This window comes from Zingiber officinale, chromosome 2A (assembly GCF_018446385.1).
Source record: "Zingiber officinale cultivar Zhangliang chromosome 2A, Zo_v1.1, whole genome shotgun sequence".
In the NCBI taxonomy this organism is placed as follows: domain Eukaryota; kingdom Viridiplantae; phylum Streptophyta; class Magnoliopsida; order Zingiberales; family Zingiberaceae; genus Zingiber; species Zingiber officinale.
The window spans coordinates 4320996-4341136 of NC_055988.1; the positions used below are offsets into that span (position 1 = coordinate 4320996).

Below are 20141 nucleotides of genomic sequence, written 5' to 3' on the forward strand. Positions count from 1 at the left end.
TTTGCATTTTTACTTAATTAGCTATTTTATCGAACACTTAGTGTGTCCCAACTCTCCTCTCTATTAGGGAGACCACTTCTAGGCACCCGACAACGTCTAGAAACCCCCACTGAAGAGGGATTACGTGTCCGGCCCATCTAGAAGTGCTCACTAAATCCCTAAACCTGCGAGGAGGATCAATTTCACGCTAAGCGTCGATAAAAATCTGCGTATAGCTAAATTAATGCGTAGAAAACCCAAACGGAGCTACTTATACTGCAGGTGAGGGGTTTCTTACCACGTACGCTAATTTCCTTACAATTCTAATCGCTAGAATTTCCGGTGGAGACGACTTCTCGACGATCTTCTCGCGTCTAAGCGTTCCCTTCGCGAAGGAGAGCGTCCTCGTGCTGGAGTTATTGCCGGAAGATGTCCTTGGGGCCCTAGGGAGAGAACCCTAGGTCTTCCTTGTGGTTGGCACCGAGAGAAGGAGAGAAGAAGGGTGTTCGGTGTGAGGGTTTGGAGGGGAGGAGTTTGCCGAACCAAATTCTAAAATAAACCAAACCCAACCTAACTCTTCTATTTATATTAAGTGGATAATTGAACCTAACTCTAATATAAATATAATTGATTCCTCTTCCTTTCAGCACGGCCCTGCTGGGTTCACCGGTTACTAAGGCTAACTAAAAGTTATCGGATCCGAGAGGTTCCAGGTTCGATTCCCGCCTAAGCTATTTTGCGGTTCTAATTATTTTTGCTGCTTCCGCTACTCGGAAAATTCCGGAAAAATATCTAAAAATTCCAAAAAAATCATAGAATATTTATAATATAGTTTTGAGAATTTTCGGGCGTTACAATCCCCCATACCTTATAAAAAGTTCGTCCTCGAACTTAGAATAACTCTGGGTACTTCTGTCTCATGCTGGCCTCTGTCTCCCAAGTTGCCTCTTCTGCTGTGTGACTGTGCCAAATGACTTTGACTAATGGTACTTCCTTGTTCCGTAATTTCTTAACTGCTCGGTCTATTATCTGAATAGGCCGACTATCATAGCTGAGGTCTTCGCGGATCTGTACCGACTGGGGCTCAATCACCTGGGTGGCATCTGGGGTATGCTTCTTCAGCATAGAGACATGAAATACGTTGTGGACAGCTGACATTTCCTGGGGTAGCTCTAGCTCATATGCTACCTTGCCCACTCTTCTGCTGATAAGGTATGGTCCCACATATCTGGGACTTAGCTTGCCCTTTTTCCCAAAACGCATTACTCCCTTCATGGGAGCTACTCTGAGGAACACTGAATCCCCACCTGAAAATTCTAAGGGTCTGCGCTGTATCTAGCGGCTCTGAGCTGTCTCTATCCTCTGGCGGATCTGCTGTATAGCTGCTGTGGTATCTGCTACTAGATCTGTCTGGAGTTCTAGTTCCTTCTGTTCACCACTCTCATACCAGCAGATTGGAGATCTACACCTCCGCCCATAGAGAGCCTCGTAAGGTGCCATACCGATAGTGGCCTGATAGCTGTTGTTGTATGCAAATTCTGCTAAACTCAGATATTTGCACCAACTTCCCTTGAAGTCTAGGGCACATGCTCGGAGCATATCTTCGAGTACCTGATTTACTCGCTTCGTCTGACCATCTGTCTGAGGATGGAAGGCTGTGCTGAATTTTAACTTAGTGCCCAAAGCTGACTGTACACACTCCCAGAAGTGTGATGTGAACCTACCGTCCCTGTCTGAAATAATGGTTCATGGGACTCCATGTAATCTAACGATCTCCTTGAGATACAACTGAGCTAGCTGCTCCATGGAGTAGGATATCCTGATAGCTAAGAAGTGGGCTGATTTAGTCAATCTGTCGACTATTACCCAGATGGTATCAAAACCATTCGTGGTTCTGGGTAATCCCACTATGAAATCCATGGAAATGTCTTCCCACTTCCATTCGGTATCCGAATAGGCGCAAAACTCCTCCTGGTCTCGATGTTCTGCCTTGACCCTCTGACAGTCAAACAGGTGCTGACATATCTAGCGATGTCTCTCTTCATCCCGCACCACCAAAATTCTTCATGTCTGGTACATTTTGGTGGAGCCAGGATGCATCGCATAGAGTCTTGTGAGCCTCATCTAGGATTTTCCTCTGTAGTTCCCCCGATCTGGAAGCATGTCACTGAAATACAACACCCCGCTATCTGATATTCTGAACTCTCCACCTTCTGAATCTGCTATACCTTGCTTGATTCTCTGAATTTCAGGATCCTGCTCCTGAGCTGTCTGGATGTCACCAAGCAAGGTAGACTCTAACGTCATAGTAGAGAGCTGTCCGACTATGAGCTCGAGACCGAAATCTGAGATCTCCTTCTGTAGGGGCGGTGACATGGCTGCTAGAGATAATAGGGTAGCGCTGGACTTTCTGCTGAGGGTGTCTGCTACCCTATTTGCTTTTCCTGGGTGGTAGAGGATGTCTATGTCGTAATCTTTGACCAGTTCTAGCCATCTACGCTGTCTCATATTCAGATCCTTCTGAGTGAAGAAGTACTTCAGACTCTGATGATCTGTATACACCCTGCACTGAGCTCCATACAAGTAATGTCTCCAAATCTTGAGAGCGAACACCACTGCTGCAAGCTCAAGGTCATGGGTAGGATAATTCCTCTCATAATCCTTGAGTTGTCTGGAGGCATAGGCGATCACCTTGCCATCTTGCATCAGCACTGCTCCTAGTCCCAACTTCAAGGCATCACTATATATGTCAAAGCTATCTGCGTTCTCTGGCAGAGTCAGAATAGGTGCACTGGTCAATCTCCTTTTCAGCTCGCTGAAGCTCTGTCCACTGAAATTTTTTGTTCTTTCTGGTAAGAGCTGTCAGTGGGGAGGCTATCCTGGAGAAGTCCTCTACGAATTTCCTGTAGTAACCTGCTAATCCCAGAAAGCTTCTGATCTCGCTGGCGTTCTTGGGTCTTTTCCAATTGCTCACAGCTTCTATCTTACTGGGGTCTACCATGATACCATCCTTTGAGATGATGTGACCCAGGAAGGACACCTGATCTAGCCAAAATTCATATTTTGTGAACTTGGCGTACAGCTGATTCTGCTGAAGGGTCTGCAATACTATTCTCAGGTGCTCTGCATGTTCTTCCTGAGTTCTGGAATAGATAAGAATGTCATCGATGAACACGATAACGAACTTATCTAAATATTCCCTGAATACCCTGTTCATAAGATCCATGAAAGTAGCTGGAGCATTTGTCACGCCAAAGGGCATGACTACGAACTCATAATGTCCGTATCTGGTCCTGAATACTGTCTTCGGTATGTCCCCTTCTTTGACCTTCACCCGATGATAACCTGATCTGAGGTCTATCTTCGAGAACACTGCTGCTCCCTTTAGCTGATCAAACAGGTCATCTATTCTAGGAAGGGGATACCTGTTCTTGATCGTGACCTGATTCAGTGCCCGGTAATCTATACACAGGCGCATGCTCCCGTCTTTCTTCTTCACGAACAATACAAGTGTTCCCCATGGTGAGTGACTAGGGCGTATGAAGCCTTTGTCAAGTAGCTCCTGTAGTTGCTCATGAAGTTCTTTTAGTTCTGCTGGAGTCATGCGATAAGGCGCTTTGGAAATCGGATTGGTACCGGGAATGAGCTCTATCTCAAATTCAATCTCCCTGTCTGGTGCTAATCCTGGTAACTCTTCAGGGAAGACTGCTGGGTAGTCACATACGACTCGGATCTCTGCTAGCTGTTGGTCCTTGTCCTGACTGGTACTGACTACGTGTGCTAAGAACCTCGTACATCCTGAATCCATCAACCTCTGTGCCTTCATAGCTGAGAGAAACTTCTTGGCCTTTCTCCTTGGTTCCCCGATGTATTCAAACTGTGCTTCTGCTTCGGGTAGGAATACGACTTTCTGTTTACGGCACTCTATGGAAGCATCGTATCTGATCAGGAAGTCCATTCCAAAGATGACATCGTAATCAGTTATATCTAGTACTATCAGATCGCAAAAGAGCTCTCTGTCTGCTATAGTAACTGATACTGCTCTGAGCCAGTGCGTAGATTCCATAATTTCTCCCGAAGGTAAAGTCGTCAAAAACTGACTACTGAGTACCTCTGGAGGTATTGCTAACTTGTTTGCGAATGCCCTGGCTATATAAGAATGGGTTGCCCCCGTATCGAATAAGACAGTTGCTATTTGCTGAAAAATACTAATCTGACCTGTAACAACTGTCGAGGCATTTGCTACATCCTCTCTGGTGAGTGAGTAGATCCTCGCATTCGTCATTGCTGGAGGGGCTTCTAGTCTGCCCTGGCTGATATGTGGACCATCTAAGGCGGCCTGCATCTGATGTAACTGAGCTGGCTGGCCTCCATACTGAATCAGCTGTGGCTGAGGAAGACTGGTCTTGTTTGGACACTGCTTGGCCATATGCCCTTCCTGTCCGCATTCAAAGCATCCTCGTGTGCCCTTACGACAAACTCCAGGATGGAATTTCCCACAAGTAGCACACTTTGGATAATTGGGCTGCTTACTGGCTGGTCCTCCTTTTGGATAACTCCCTGGTTTGCGCTTGTTGCTGGAGTTCCCTTTCCAGTTAGAGCCATGAGAGCTGTGACCCTGCTGTTTCTGAGTGCCTGAGCCTCCTTGACCTTTAGCTTCTGAGAGGACTTGCTTCTGCTGCTTGATGCTATTCTGGTAATGCTCAGTGATTAGAGCACTGCTCACCAACTCTTCTGTGGTTTGTGGCCTATGAACACCACCAGCCACGTTCATTTCTATTTCCGGCCTCAGCATCTTGAGCATCAACCGAACTCGTTCTTTTTCTGTGCTGACTAGTTCTGGGCATAGACGAGCCAACCTGTTGAATTTCTTCACGGCTTCCTCCACTGAAAGGTTGCCCTGACGAAACTCTGTGAACTCGTCGTAGTGGCGGTTCGTGACCCGCATGTGAAAGAATTCCTCAAAGAACTCCTTCTCGAAGTCAGCCCACAACATCTGGGCGCTTCGCTCTGATTCTCTCCCACCACATGCGTGCATCCCCTGTCAGGCGAAGGAGACACACTTCACCTTCTCGTGTTCCGGCCAGCTCCATCGTACTCTCCAGTGTTTTGAACCAGCTTGTGCATCTCATGGTTCACTAGTGCCCGAGAAGTTCTCGATTGACTCTCCGCCACTGGATCGGATAGGCTTCTCTCTTTGCCTCTGCTTCTGGGGCTGTAGGCTGGTGGTGGAACCTCTAAGACTATTGGTGTTGCCAAGTTTGGCTCGGGGTGGCAGTGGGAGTGTTCTACGACTAGCCTTTAAGGTGGCTATTTCTGTTCGCTAGCTGAATCGAGCCACTAGTCTTTGTAAAGTCCGGGGAGGCACCGAACCGCCTCATCTTGGGGCTCGATGGTGGTGTCCTTCTAGCTGGGCGTTCTCGTGTCATTTCTAAAGACATGGAGGACAGGACATGCATAACTAATACAATTATAATTGTATAACTATTGCTATCATGTTATATACTATCACATACTAACATGCATCAATTATTTATAAACATGAGCTATAACAAGAAAGCAAGAAACATAAATAAAGCAGAGGTATTATTACTTGGAAGCTGCAGGTTCAATGTTGATGTGTGTGTAGAAAGTATGGAACACTGCTCTGATACCACTCTGTAACGACCCGCCTTCTACTAACTAAGCTGTAAGGCCGATCGCTACAGTTATGCTGTGCTAACTGTGCGGAAAACTGATCTAATTTAAATTTTAGTTGCTAACTGCTAACTATTCTTGGTTCTACATGTGCTGAAGGGTGTAATCTAAAGGATACAAGGTGTATCCCACATCCCCTATGGACTAGAAGCTGATCTGCTAAGTTTCTTGGTTGAAACTGAACTTCCCAATCGATCCAGACTGAACTGGGTCGATGGCTCTCTGTTGGATCGATCCATGGATCGATCCAGACCGCTACTGTGCTCGGGTGATAATCTGGATCGATCGGCTGATAGATCCAGGCTCACTGATCGATCCAGTGATCGATCCAGCGTGCTTCTGTGCACGGGACTTTATTTGGATCGATCGACTGATCGATCCAACATAAGTCAATCGATCCAATGATCGATCAAAAACCTTTCTGTTCGCGAGGAATAGCTTGGATCGATCGACCAATCGATCCAGAGGCCTTCTGTTCGTGGCAGAATGTGACTGGATCGATCGGCTGATCGATCCAGAAACCTTCTGTTCGCGGAATCAGCCCTCAATCGACCCATGGGTCGATCGGGGACCCCAGATCGATCCATGGATCGATCGGAGTTTCTGATTTCGCACTGGAACTCTGATTTCGGCACTCTGGCGTGCCAAAACCTCACACAACAATTCTAAAATCAATTAGAATATATTCTAGCAACTATTAACCAGTATTCTAACATAATTACTAACAAACTAAATAAATCTCCCATGGTTTAAACATTCTAAGGTCTAAAAATGCATGAAAGAAGAAATACTAAGAATTCAACTATTTAAGCTTGCTAAAACCCCTGAGAATCTTTTATTCCAGTTCCTGCCACACACACCATCTTTGCATTGAACTCCAGCTTCCTCTGCTAGTCCATTTTCCCTTTACCTTTATCTGCAGTATAAGGAAAGTAGAATCTATAAGCTTAAAGCTTAGTAAGAAACCAACTACCTCACTAAAACATGCAACGATGCAAACATGCTTTTAAAGAATGCTATTTGAAAACATGTCCTGGCATGGCATACTATGGTTGCAAGCATAAACTGAAATAACTGAACATGTAAGCTGAAACATGGCATAGCAAGCTAATCACATAGAACAATAATAGAGAACTAAGCTAACTGAAGGTAACCTGAAGCTGAAATCAAACTCAACTAACATAACTGATTTTATGAGTTTTGAAAACTAATAGCATAGTAGATCAAAATAATAATCATGTGCTGTTGGGCCCGACTGCACGCATCCCTAACTAAATCCGGGTTTGCAAGTCCGAATTTAGTAAGGTTTACTAGGTTATCGAACCTAGGGCTGGGAGTCCAACCCAATGGATATCTAATCCGATGCGATTGCCGAAAGTAAAATCTTGAATCTGACTAAACTGTTCTAAATTCTTTTTTCTAGGTTATCGAACCTAAAGCTAGGTTATTCGAACCCGAGGCGTGGGAGCCCACCCATTGGACCGTAGTCCCATATAAGCTAGAATAAACTGATTTCGATTTAGATGCTTCTAATGCATTCAATCATTAAAATGCCTAATTTGCATTTTTACTTAACTAGCTATTTTATCGAACACTTAGTGTGTCCCAACTCTCCTCTCTATTAGGGAGACCACTTCTAGGCACCCGACAACGTCTAGAAACCCCCACTGAAGAGGGATTACGTGTCCGGCCCATCTAGAAGTGCTCACTAAATCCCTAAACCTGCGAGGAGGATCAATTTCACGCTAAGCGTCGATAAAAATCTGCGTATAGCTAAATTAATGCGTAGAAAACCCAAACGGAGCTACTTATACTGCAGGTGAGAGGTTTCTTACCTCGTACGCTAATTTCCTTACAATTCTAATCGCTAGAATTTCTGGTGGAGACGACTTCTCGACGATCTTCTCGCGTCTAAGCGTTCCCTTCGCGAAGGAGAGCGTCCTCGTGCTGGAGTTATTGCCGGAAGATGTCCTTGGGGCCCTAGGGAGAGAACCCTAGGTCTTCCTTGTGGTTGGCACCGAGAGAAGGAGAGAAGAAGGGTGTTCGGCGTGAGGGTTTGGAGGGGAGGAGTTTGCCGAACCAAATTCTAAAATAAACCAAACCCAACCTAACTCTTCTATTTATATTAAGTGGATAATTGAACTCAACTCTAATATAAATATAATTGATTCCTCTTCCTTTCAGCACGGCCCTGCTGGGTTCACCGGTTACTAAGGCTAACTAAAAGTTATCGGATCCGAGAGGTTCCGGGTTCGATTCCCGCCTAAGCTATTTTGCGGTTCTAATTATTTTTGCGGCTTCCGCTACTCGGAAAATTCCGGAAAAATATCTAAAAATTTCAGAAAAATCATAGAATATTTATAATATAGTTTTGAGAATTTTCGGGCGTTACAAGAGGACAGAAGCAGGTTGGTAGGTGATGTCTACTAAGGATACGGGTCGAGACTTCTAGCCTTGCGGCGTAAGATACATCGACAAATGTACAAGTCGGGACGTACGAACCAGGGATTACAGAGGACAGAAGCAGATCGATATATAAATCTAGCTTATAGGTCGGGAGGTACGAATCATAGAATACAGAGGACAAAAGCAGGCCGATATACAGACCTGGCGTACAGGTCGGCGCGTACGAACTATAGATTACAGAGGACCGAAGCAGATCGGTATACAGACCTGGCGTACAGGTCGGGACGTACGAACCATAGATTACAGAGGACAGAAGCAGGTGGGTAGGTGATGTCTACCCAGGATACGGGTCGAGACTTCTAGCCTTACGACACAAGATACATCGACAAACGTACAAGTTGGGAGTGTGCTTACCAAGGATACAGGTCGAGACTTCTAGCCTTACGGCACAAGATACATGCACAAGCGTACAGGTCGGGAGTGTGCTTACCGAGGATACAAGTCGGGACTTATATCCTCACGACATTAGATAAAGGGATCAAAGAGTACAGATCGGAACTCAAGATAAGCGGAAGCAGACCGATGCATACAGGTCAGGATTTATAGCCTTATGGCTCAGGATACTTGGATCGATGAAATGTACAGGTCGGGATGTGTTAGTCAAAGATACAGATCAGGATTTATAGTCTTATGGCTCGGGATACATGGATCAATGAAACGTGCAGGTCAAGATGTGCCAGCTAAAGATACAGGTCGGGACTCATAGCCTCATGGTCCAAGATAAGCAGAATTGGATGCAGGCATACAGGTCGGGTTGGATGAAGTCAGACATACAACTTTGGGGTTGGGATAAACAGAACCGAACTAAGGTCGGGAGGCGATATCAAATCGGAGTTGGCAAGATATCAGATCGAGGTTAGCAAGTGCAAAGACCCAGCTTAGCAATCACGAGCGGAAGATACCAGGCACTACATGACAAACAAGCAAGGGAATCGCAACTGCCTGTCAGAGAATAATCAGAGTGTCAGGGAATATACCAACAGTCGGGGCTCATTACCCCTTTTGTCTTGCCGTCGGCCTATGAGAAAATGTCGCATGTCATTAACCGTCAGACAAAGCCTGACAGTCGACATTCCCTGACACCCACCAGACCCCAGAAACATCTGTTGCAGTATTAAAAGGGATGCTTTGTCTCTTACGTAGGTACGCTCACTCGTCATTTCTTACTCGTCTTCTCTTTCCGTCCTTTCTCTATGCTTCTGGGGAAAAAGTACCTGACTTGAGTGTCGGAGAGCCTGACCCGGAGACTTTTTCCCTAATTTCTGGTCTCCAATGACTCGGAAGCTCGTCTGAGTGTGTGCAAAGTCCTTGTGTCATCATCCTGATCATCATTCTTCGTCATCCGCCCGTATGAACCCTTCCGGAGAGTGTCAGATAGATCGGACGCCGCAGCGACTTTCCGTGAACCCCCAGTACATCGAGACTCGCCTTCATCCGACTCAGCTTCCGGACGAGATCACCATATGTTTGGCAGATTGAGATGATCTGAATTGGATGATGTCCACACTAATGCTGACCTACAAATTTACCATCCTAACATTTTGAAGCACTTGGACTATTTTCTGTAGCTGTAAGAGCTCATGATCAAGGAACAATTGCCCAAGCTCAAACAAAGGATAAACATGCCAAGTATTTCTATGACACTAAACTAATTCCTTCAATAAAAAATCAACTTTCAAAAGCTTAATAGTATTCATCTCGATCATATTTGAAGCAAAAGTAACATGCCATAAATTGAGTTTACAACAAAATCTAGCAAAGATGCATGCAACAATTCAGATCATCTCAAGAGATTGTGTAAGAAGAAAACCTTGACTGCTTACAATTGGCTTGTCTAACAGCGGAGTTTCCTTGTCAACTACAAGATTTCACTCCTTTGATAGCTTCAACAATTTCTGGAACTTTATCTTGATACTTGGTCACAAATTGCATCATGAACTTCTCATTCGAAACCAGGAAATGACTCCCTTTGAAGCCAGCCTTGATCAATCCCTTGTGCATAAGAATGTGCAGGACGGCATACCTGGGCATCAACCTCTTCTCCAGGCTCAACAACAGGATAGTTGGATTCTTCACTGTGTGCTCCGGCGTCCATCCCAGCTTCTCTTCCACAAACTTCACAGTCTTCCTTGTCTTCTCAGTCGATATCCGCACAATGTGAGGCTGTTTTGAGAAGGCCTCCAGGACATTATCCTGTGACCATCCCAATCCCATAAAGGTCTCCACTTTCTCCACCCACTTCTTCTCGGGCAACAGAGCAAGCACCCCGAGTGCACGGGCGAAAGTAGTTTTCTTCGGACAGATTCCCATATTCTTGATCTTGTCAAAGGCCTCATTGAATCGATTTGTATCTGTCAGCAAAGTGTGGCCGTAATGGGTCAAAAGCAGAAAGATTACATCATCCGGCACGCAGTGTGCGCGCAGAGCATCGACCTTGGGAAGCACTTTGGTTCTGATGTCTACGGCCATCAACCAAGGTGAGTTCTTTATGGCATTCACAAGGTTCGCATTCGTTATCAAAATTGATTTGAGGAGCTCAGAGTTGGGGAGCAATCGCTTCTCTAAGCTGCGTCTGAGCAGAATGGGCCTAGCTGACAGGATCTCCGGGAGGGCGGTTCCGACGAGGCTGATCCCGCGGAAGAGCTCCAGCTTTGGCTTCAAGATCTTCTCGACGTCCATCACGAGAACACCGGGAAGGCGGTCGACGAGGCGGACGAGATGGGCTTCGTCGAAGCCGTAGTCCTTGAGGAGGGTGAGAACCGAGAGCGCTTTGTCGAGGGTGTCGAGCTGGACTTTCTTGGAGATGGAGAGGGCGGCACGGTCGGAGATCCCGCACGATCTCATGAGGGAAGAAGCGGTCAGGGATGAGGGATCGTCGGCGCCGACAGAGGAAGCAGAATAGGGTTTGACGGATCCCAGAAAGTGTGGGCGGGAGGGGGCGATGATCCGACGATGGCCGAGAGTGGTAGTCACTTGAAGTCGACGGTGGATGGCGGCGCAGAGACGTCGAAACATTGTTGATTTCGCTCTGTAAACGAACTGCTCGACCTAACGACGGCAGTAGAGATCTTTCGACCAAAATTTGGTTCGTTGAAAAAGTTGCCCCTTCGTCCCTCATTTATACGGAATTTTATAATAACGCTTTTAGTTTTCTTTTAAAAACCCCATGAAGGTTGACAACGTTTACTTCTCCCTCGCTTCGTAGCTCTGGAACAAACACTATGTAAAACAGTGTCAAATATTAATAAACAATGGTGTCAAAATGATGAATCTGTTGGTCTCCAGTATTTTTCGTCTCAAAATCAATATGAAGAAGGTAAATCATGAACGACTACTAATCTTTGAAATAGTAACTAGCATATAAAAGAGGTATTTATCTCCATTTTATCAAGATTCAAACCCGAAACTCATGATACAATATCTTATGTGCTAATCATTAGATCCATCCAAAGGGACCAAATATTAATAAACAAGAGTCTATGGAGCAATGTGATCATTTCTATTTGAGTGATGGAGTTAAAAGCTTCGAAAACTTATGTACCTTAATTTTAAAATTATTAAATAACATATTTAATATTATTTTTATTCTGTTACTATTGTCAATGGATTGTTATAGTATAAAAATCGTTTCCGAATATTATTTATCAATATAGTAAAATCTCTAACCGATTGCTCGATTAAAAATTTATTTATATTTAAAAAATTATTATTATCAATATAATAGATTAAATTAATATTTAAGGTATGTATATAATAAAAAAATTAGATGAATAAATATGATAATTTCATATTACTCTGAGTTCTACAGTCCATCAGTCGATTTTGATCGAAATCGACTGATAGACTTAGAGATCTTAGAATGACATGAAATCAAGTCCTATGCGCTTATCTAATTTTTCTTATTCAATTCGTATTTAAAAAATCACTACTCTCAATAAGTGTGTTACATTGATATTTAAGGGCACATGTATAATCAAGAAAACTAGATAAAAATATAAGATTTCATGTCATTCTGAGCTCTCTAGGTCCATCAGTCAATTTTAGCATGAATCTGGCCAAAACCAGCTTATGGACGTAGAGAGCTCGGAATGACATGAAACTAAGTATTATGTGTTTGTTTAGTTATTATGATTATATCCATACCCTAAAATATTAATTTGACTCACTTTATTGAGAGTAGTGATTTTTTAAAAACAAAATAATTCTTTCAATCGAGAGACTTTACTGTGTAGGAACAGTCTCTTGAATAGATTGTTTTAATATAACAATCCATTGGGAATAGAAACAGGGACAAAAATAATATTGGATACATTATTTGATAATTTTGAAATTAGTATACGTAATTTAGATATTTTAAAAATTTACCTATGCGATTCGTTAATTTGCCAAAAAAAAATAAGAAGCTTTGTATCGTTGTTTCTGACTTCAAGCTCACCAAACATGTAGATTTTCCTTTTGAGAATTTGAATGGAAATAAAAAAAATTGATAATCCTAGTTAGTCTCATTGACTATCCCTGGAGTGTTGGAGTGATTGGCAGGGCCCCACGGAAATTTCCCACCGATCACGCGGCGACCAACCCAGAAACCCAGCATCCTTTGGTTACGCCCCCCATTTTGAGGAAAAATTTCTGTAAATACGTCATAGTCGGGTTTCGAATCATGGGTGCCTGGGTGATAACCTGGATGTTCTACTGTGACACCATAGCCCCGGGGATGAATTTGAATGGAAATAAGAACAAGGATTAAAGATATTTCATTATGAATAAAATTTTAATTTTAAGAGTTTCAAGACAATAAGATTAGTTTATAATGTGCCACAGCCATTAGAGTTGTGAACATATGCAGAGAGAGAGAGAGAGTCTCTCTCATGTGCGCTTGCACTGGGGGACAAATCCAAGATCCAAATTGCATTGACTTAAAAATGATTCATGTGTGAGCATGACTTGTAAACACCAAATGTCAGATCGATCGAGACAGAATTTACCTAAATAGAAAAACAAATGTTTTGTCATTTGAATTTTATTTTTGATTGTTGCTCAAGGTAACAGATACACTAATGCAATTAATGCAGAATCGATAATCACTGACTGAAATGATCGACCAACGACTCACATTTCAAGCGTGACAAGTAAAGGCAATAAATGACTTTTAATTGGTTGTTTGCTATAGTAGAGATATGAAGCTTTTAAATTAGAAGGCCATGGCTTTGAGTAAAGCATACATGTATGTAAATTCCTCCACCTTTGTTCCTTAATTTTGTCCTCTTTTTCATGTATCTTTCGCTCAACAAACTATTCGTGATAGCATTTAAGTACAATCTCAATTCACCGCAACTGACATGTGCTTCGTGGTGATCGTGATCCACCATTGTATCATAGGAAAAAGATGTTCACTGTGACCTTTAAGCACCGAGAAAGGGGATGAATTTGTTTTAAAGAAACTGCGTCAAACATAGACCTTAACATCTCATTTCTTGACTCGACATTGCTTACCCGACTGGGTACATAAACCCATTTTAGCTTAGGCGACACTCAATAGTTGGGCATGCAACTTCCCAACTCAACATCGACGTCCACTCGGTCATCTCTATCGACTTGGGAAACATCCAGAGTATTGGGCTTTGCTCTCCGACCACTCGGCAGTTGAGCGGCTTGGCATCCTGACTCAGAGCTTATCCACCACTCGAGCGACTCAACAACCCTCTAACTTGATGTCAGAACTCAATATTGCTATCCTGACTCGACTCAGGAATCGGGTGATTTAGTCTCCTGACTTAGCAGCTCGGGTGATACATTGTCTTAGGAAGCCACTCGGCTGATTCAACACTTGGCCCTCTCAATACTTACTATGCTTATCTGCACTCTGCTTCTCACTTGGGCTCGAGAAGCACTTGGGGCACTCGTACAAGGCGGCACTCGAAGCACTCAACTGCATCTAGCGACCTCCCACTTGACTCGAGTAGTCCAGTCGGGAGTTTGGCAGATGACTACCAGACTACCTCGACAACTTGGCTCAGCAACAGTGACGTCCCACTTGGCTAGAACAAATTTGCAGCTCGCCCTAATCAGCCCAACCAATAGCTTGAGATTATCAACTTAAGCCTTCTCAACATATAAGTTGGAGTTGAATTTCGATTTCAATTAAGCAAATTTCCCTCTAATTGCTGGTAAAGATTGTCCAACAATCTTAAGACATAATCATTTTCTATTGAGATGGCTATGAAAAGTGTTGAGGTGAAAAGATTCAACGTGTGACGACCCCCTCCACCCTGATTGGAAATATTCTAATCAACTAAGGGGAAAAGCCAGAGAAGTTTACTAGGTTGAACTTCAAGCGGTGGTAGTAGAAGATGCTCTTCTACCTAACCATACTAAATTTGACTCAGTTCTTGATTAAGGATCCTCCTAAGTTGACAAAGGATATGATTGATGTTCAAATCATCAATATAGTGGAAGCATGAAATCATTCTGAGTTCCTTTGCTAAAATTACATCCTCAAATGTCTTGCCAACTCGTTGTATGTTGTGTATAACATGAAGAGAACGACTAAGAAGTTATGGAAGTCCCTAGACAAGAAGTACAAGCCGAACAATGTGATGGCTTAGAAATTCATCTTAGGTCAATTTCAGAACTACAAGATTGACTCCAAGATGGTGATTTGCCAATTCCAGGAACTCTAGGTGATCTTGCGCGAGATTCACTTGGAAGGTATGACGCAGAGTGAAATCTTCCAAGTAGCAACTATCATTGAGAAGCTGCCACCTGATTGGAAGGATGACAAGAATTACTTGAAAAATAAGCAGAAGGAGATGAATGTGGAGGAACTTGTTGTTAGGCTTTGAATTGAGGAAGTTAACTATAGTTCATAGACAAAGTCGTTCTCTTAGGCTACTATGTAAGCACATGGTCAAGCATGGTCAAAGCTCGAAATGGAAGAATCCAAAATCTTCTAAGATGGGACTTAGAGGAGGTGTAAACAAAAAAGAAATTATGTGAGAAGTGTTTCAATTGTGATCGAGTCGATCACAAACTTTTGTAGTGCAGAAAGACAAAAACAAGTAGTTGACCAACCTGAACGAGGAACCAAAAATGGATGACTTTTGTGCTATGGTCTCCAAATTAAACCTAGTGGGTTCAAATAAGCGACAATAGTGGATTAATACTGGTGCCACCAGACATGGGTGTTGCAACAAGGAATTGCTCCACAACTTTGAAGAAGTCAAAGATGGAGATAAATTATTCATGGAAAACTCAACAGCCTCAGACATCATGGGCCAAGAGAAAATGGTGTTGAAGACGATCTACACAATTTACATTACACAACCATGGGTGACATCTAATGTGGATGCTCTAACGCGGCTTCACTCATTTTTTTTATTTTTCTCTCTCATCTACATGCAACTTTTTTCTTTCTTCTACATGCAAGTCTCTCTCTTGCATACAAGGTGGTATCGGTCTTTAAAGACTAGCACCAATGTTGGTTTGAAATTAGCACTAGCCAGCACAATGCTGGTAATGGTCGTTGGTGCTGGTCTTTAAAGATCAACAACAATGCTAGCCTTTAAATACCAGCACCAATGCTATTTTCAAATTAGCACCACGTTGGTACTGGTCTTTAAAGGCTAGCACTAACTGGTGCTAGTTTTTTAAAAGACCAGGTGGTCCTCAAGAGCATCACCAAGAACCTTGGTGCTAGTCTAAAGTGTTGGTCTCTTGGCGACCGACTAGAGGGGGGTGAATAGCCTGCACAATAAAAACAAACAAAATCACTTCTCCAACTTTACATCTTTATTAAAACAAACACTTGTATAAAAAGAAATTAATTAATTAAAGAAAGAAAGAGGCACAAAATGGTTACTTGGTTTGTAATCAAGGGATTGCTAATCCAAGGAAGTTGAAGCTCACTAAACAATCTCCTTCAGGTGGAGAAACCTCTTACAGCAGTTGAAGCACTCAATTACAGAACAAAATTAAAGAGGAATCAATTACAAGTGTTGTTCCGATCTTCTGGGATTAGGGCTGTATTTATGGCCCTAGTCGAGGAGTCTGGAAGGGTTCTAGATACCTGGAGAGGGATAAACTTTTATCCTCGTCACAATAGGACATGCCACATCGAGTCTAGATAAATTTTTAATTCCAGGCGCCCAGGCCCAAAAAGTCAGCACCTTGTTGTCTTTTTGGTCCGGGTCTTCCGCTCCAGTTCCGCTCGCTTGGGTCTGGCTTTTCTGCTCTGGCTCCACTTATTTAGGTGATTTCGGCCATCCGGAATAGGGCTCACCTGAACCTATTTTCCAGCCTTCTCGAGCAACCTTCCGCTCTGGCTTCTCGTCCCTTGGAAATGTCACGCGCCTCCTTCTCATTCTCCCCCGTACTCTTCTGCAGCACCTTGTCCCTTGGACGCACCAAGCCCGTCGGCTCTGTCCCGTGTCGTCCTTCTCGCTAGCTGTGTCTTTTGATTGACTTTCTGTGCTCCTAAGTTTCTACACACTTAGACACAAGGGTTAAATGACAACATGATCTAATATGACTTGATTGATCACATCAAAACTACCTTGGGATACTAACAATCTCTCCTTTTTGATGTGAGAAATCCCAAGTTAGGGTAAATTAAAAACAAATAACAGTTATAAATATTTGTAAGTACAAAAATTATAAAAAAATTATACTACCCTCCTCCAAGACTTAATCTTCACTATTCCCCCTTTGATCACATTAAAAATGGGGTACTTTAAAATGCTACTTGGAAAGTCTAAGGGAACATTCCAGAAAAAATTAGATCTATAAAGTTTTTAAAAACTTTGGAAAATTTACTTAAAAAAATTGGATAGAGAGAAATGCCCCTTGAGATAATTTCTAAATACAGAAGTATAAAAAAAACATATAGTAATAACGCGGTAATTTTTTTTTGAAAAATTTCCTTTAGCAGAGAATATGATATACTTTCAAAAAAAATAAATTTTGCTAGAAAAAAAAATTTAACATTTTAATACAGATAAGTGCTAAAGTTATCTTTCTCGGAAAAATTAACTTCTAATTAATTTCTAACAGAGATTTTGACAAACAATTGAAAACATTAGTTAACAATTAAATACTTTATAGTTAGTAATTAAACATTTATTTCAGTAATTGACTTCTAGTTTGTGGCAAAGCACTATATCTTCTTGGTTATTGGAACAACAACAACGACTTTTAGACAAAGCCTTTTAATGAAAGTAAATATTTAATTTTCTCTCTGAAAGTTAAAAAAATAATTAACCTAAATATGTTTTGGAACCCAAAATAGATTCCTTCTTATAGGATTAATCAAAAAAATTTTAGTAATATATTTCTATGATATTTTCCTAATTTGGCCCTTATGATATTTAAAATGATAATTTAAACCATTATATCTTCTAGCATTTTGAATATGTGAGCATGCACGATCTTTCAAATGTTCTATATCTATTTTCAAATTTTCATTTCCCATTTTTATTTTGTTGAGATCTTCTAATCGACAAGATATAACTAAGGTTGATTTTAACTCTTTATTTTCTTTTTCTAACTTACAGTAATTTTTCGATAATACTTTTACGAAATTAAATATCTTGCCAGGAGGAAGAGACCATACCTAACTTACCTTGTCGATCCTGTAATATAAATCTCCCCCTTAAGTGCCGCTTTCTTTCAATGTCGTTCCCCCTTCATCGATGCTTTCGATGCTCATTTCAGACGAACTTGCTTCGTCTTCATCTTTTTGGTGACTTGCCACCAGTGCAAGTCCGACGAGGGCTTCTATCTCTGATTCGGACGATGTTTCATCCCACATTGCCTTTAGATTTCTATACTTGTCAGTTTGAGCTGGCTTCTTGTTCTTTTCCCTGTCCTTGTCCTTGCTCTTCAATTTTAGGTAATTATCTTTCACGTGCCCTTCTTCATTACAGTGGTAGCATCTTACTTTTCTTTTTCTTCTTGTACCCTGCCCTTGATTAAATTTTTTTAGTTTTAAATAATTTTTTAAATTTTCTTACCATGAGTGTCGTTTCGTCATCATCGAGAGAAGATTCAGAATCTCGTTCGTCCATTTTTGTCTTTAAGGAAATGTTGTGCTTTGGCTCCTTTAGATCTGCACATCATGTTTTATGGACTTCAAATGCTGAAAATAATTCTTCTATAATACTTAATTCTAGATCCTTACATATATAATAAGCATATACTAATGATGTCCATTCAGTAGTCCTAGGAAATACGTTAAGCGTGTACCTTAGTGAATATCGGTTGCTTACCCTTTCTCCGAGATTCATAAGTCTGGTGATGAGTTCCTTTATTCTTGAGTAAAGGTGTGTAATGGTTTCTCCTTCTTCTAATTTTATGTTGTTGATCTGGTTCCTGAGCAGATCGCGTCTCGCGAGTTTTGGCTTAGTGGTTCCTTCGTGTAGTTCTAGGAATTTCTTCCAGAGCTCCTTGGCAGACTCGTAGGCTCCGATCTGGTTGACTTCTTCTAGCGGTATGACACTCAGTAGATAGAACTTTTCTTTGTCGTTTATCACGAAGTCAGTTTGCTCCTTCTTCATTTATTGGTATTCTTCTTTACCCTTAGATGCTACAAAATCAAATTTTATTATTGAAAGTAAATCAAAATCTGTCTTAAAGAATATCTCCATCTTTTTCTTTTAGCTCGTGAATTCCTCCACAAACTTCGGTGGGTTGATGCTCGATTTAGCCATCTCTTGTGCTTCGTTCAGCAGTTAGTCCTCTTGAAGCTGTTAGGCTCTGATACCACCCATTGGTTGTTGGTTGGTCCTAGGAAGATCGTACCGGTTCCACTGTACAAAAAATTTGTACAAATGTCGAACATTTCCTAAACAACCTATTGTGTTCTTTAGAAGTTAAATTAGGAATCGCAAACGAAACTTAACATTATTGATTCCAAATTTAACTTATCTGTTCTTAATGGTTTAGACTTGGATCGCAAGCGGAACTTAACATTATTGATCCAAGTCAACCTATGTTACAAATTCAATTAAATATCTATTTCGAAAATCGGTTCCCAGGACAAACATAGCGAGGCACATGACCTTCTTGGATATGGGAGCATCCACCATTGCCTCGACAAAACCTTTTAATGAAATTAAATATTTAATTTCCTAAAATAACATTAGGTTTAACCAAAAAGAACAATCGAATCACAAATTCAAAAAAATAAAAAAAAACACAAACATGAATTACAAATTCAAAAAACTAGAATCTAATGTCTCTTGTGTTTGGAATTCTTATAAAGAAAAATAATTAGCATGATGCGGAAAACAATTACTACTTATACCTTTTCTTTATATGCTAATAACCTCGAGATCTTCTGCCGTATTCCTCGCCTCGCCTTGGACGTCGTGTGGGCGACGATCCTCCAAGATGAACACCACTCAAAAGCTTTCTTCCTCCTTCTCTAAAATCCGGCCACCACCACAAGAGAACAAAAGAGAGCAAGAGGAAAAAGAGAGGGAGAGGGTCGGCCACCAAGAGGAAGCACCAACTTGAGAATAAGATTAATTATACATGAGGTCTCTCCTCCCCTTCTTTTATATTACTTGCCCAAGGTAAATAAGGAAAGACTTTTTACAAAAAATAAAATCTTCCTTTGTTTTTCCTTTTCCCCTTTTATTTTTCCTTTTCCTTTCCTTTGATTGATTTAATCATCAATCTTTGATTGGTTCAATTGATTGGCCGGCCCCTTGCTTGGGCACCAAGCAAGGGTGGCCGACCCCTTAAAAAGGAAAGAAATAACCTTGTAAAAATTTTTATAAGAAAAGAAAAAACTCTTATAAAATTTTACAAGCTATCTTTTGTTTTCCTAATGTGGATATTAAAAAAGGAAAGTTTTAAAAATTAAAACCATGTTTTAAAATTTAAAACTTCTCTTCTAAAATTTCCTTTTTTAAACATGGTTACAAAATTAAAAAGATTTAAATTTAAAACTTCTCTTCCTTTTTTTTAAAAGCATGAGGATGGTTAAAAAATGAAAGTTT

General features: G+C 41.6%; 1 protein-coding gene across 2 annotated transcripts; it reads right to left on the reverse strand.

Moving 5' to 3' along the window:
* Nucleotides 1-6531: 6531 nt before the first annotated feature.
* On the reverse strand, nucleotides 6532-11235 carry LOC122044367. 2 transcript variants are annotated; one of them, XM_042604867.1, is made up of 2 exons: nucleotides 9966-11235; nucleotides 6532-6592 (listed from the first exon to the last, which is right to left on the reverse strand). In XM_042604867.1, the coding sequence occupies exon 1, from the start codon at nucleotides 11155-11157 to the stop codon at nucleotides 9997-9999; it is 1161 nt and encodes a 386-aa protein (XP_042460801.1). In that variant the 5' UTR covers nucleotides 11158-11235; the 3' UTR covers nucleotides 6532-6592; nucleotides 9966-9996. The 2 variants fall into 2 exon arrangements, with proteins under 2 accessions (XP_042460801.1, XP_042460799.1); XM_042604865.1 differs by having other exon boundaries at nucleotides 6534-6592; nucleotides 9953-11235.
* Between the last annotated feature and the right edge of the window lie 8906 nt (nucleotides 11236-20141).

What these genes read in the sequence shown, in the direction of transcription:
- LOC122044367 (XM_042604867.1), bottom strand. Translation starts at nt 11,157, where the DNA reads ATGTTTCGACGTCTCTGCGCCGCCATCCACCGTCGACTTCAAGTGACT.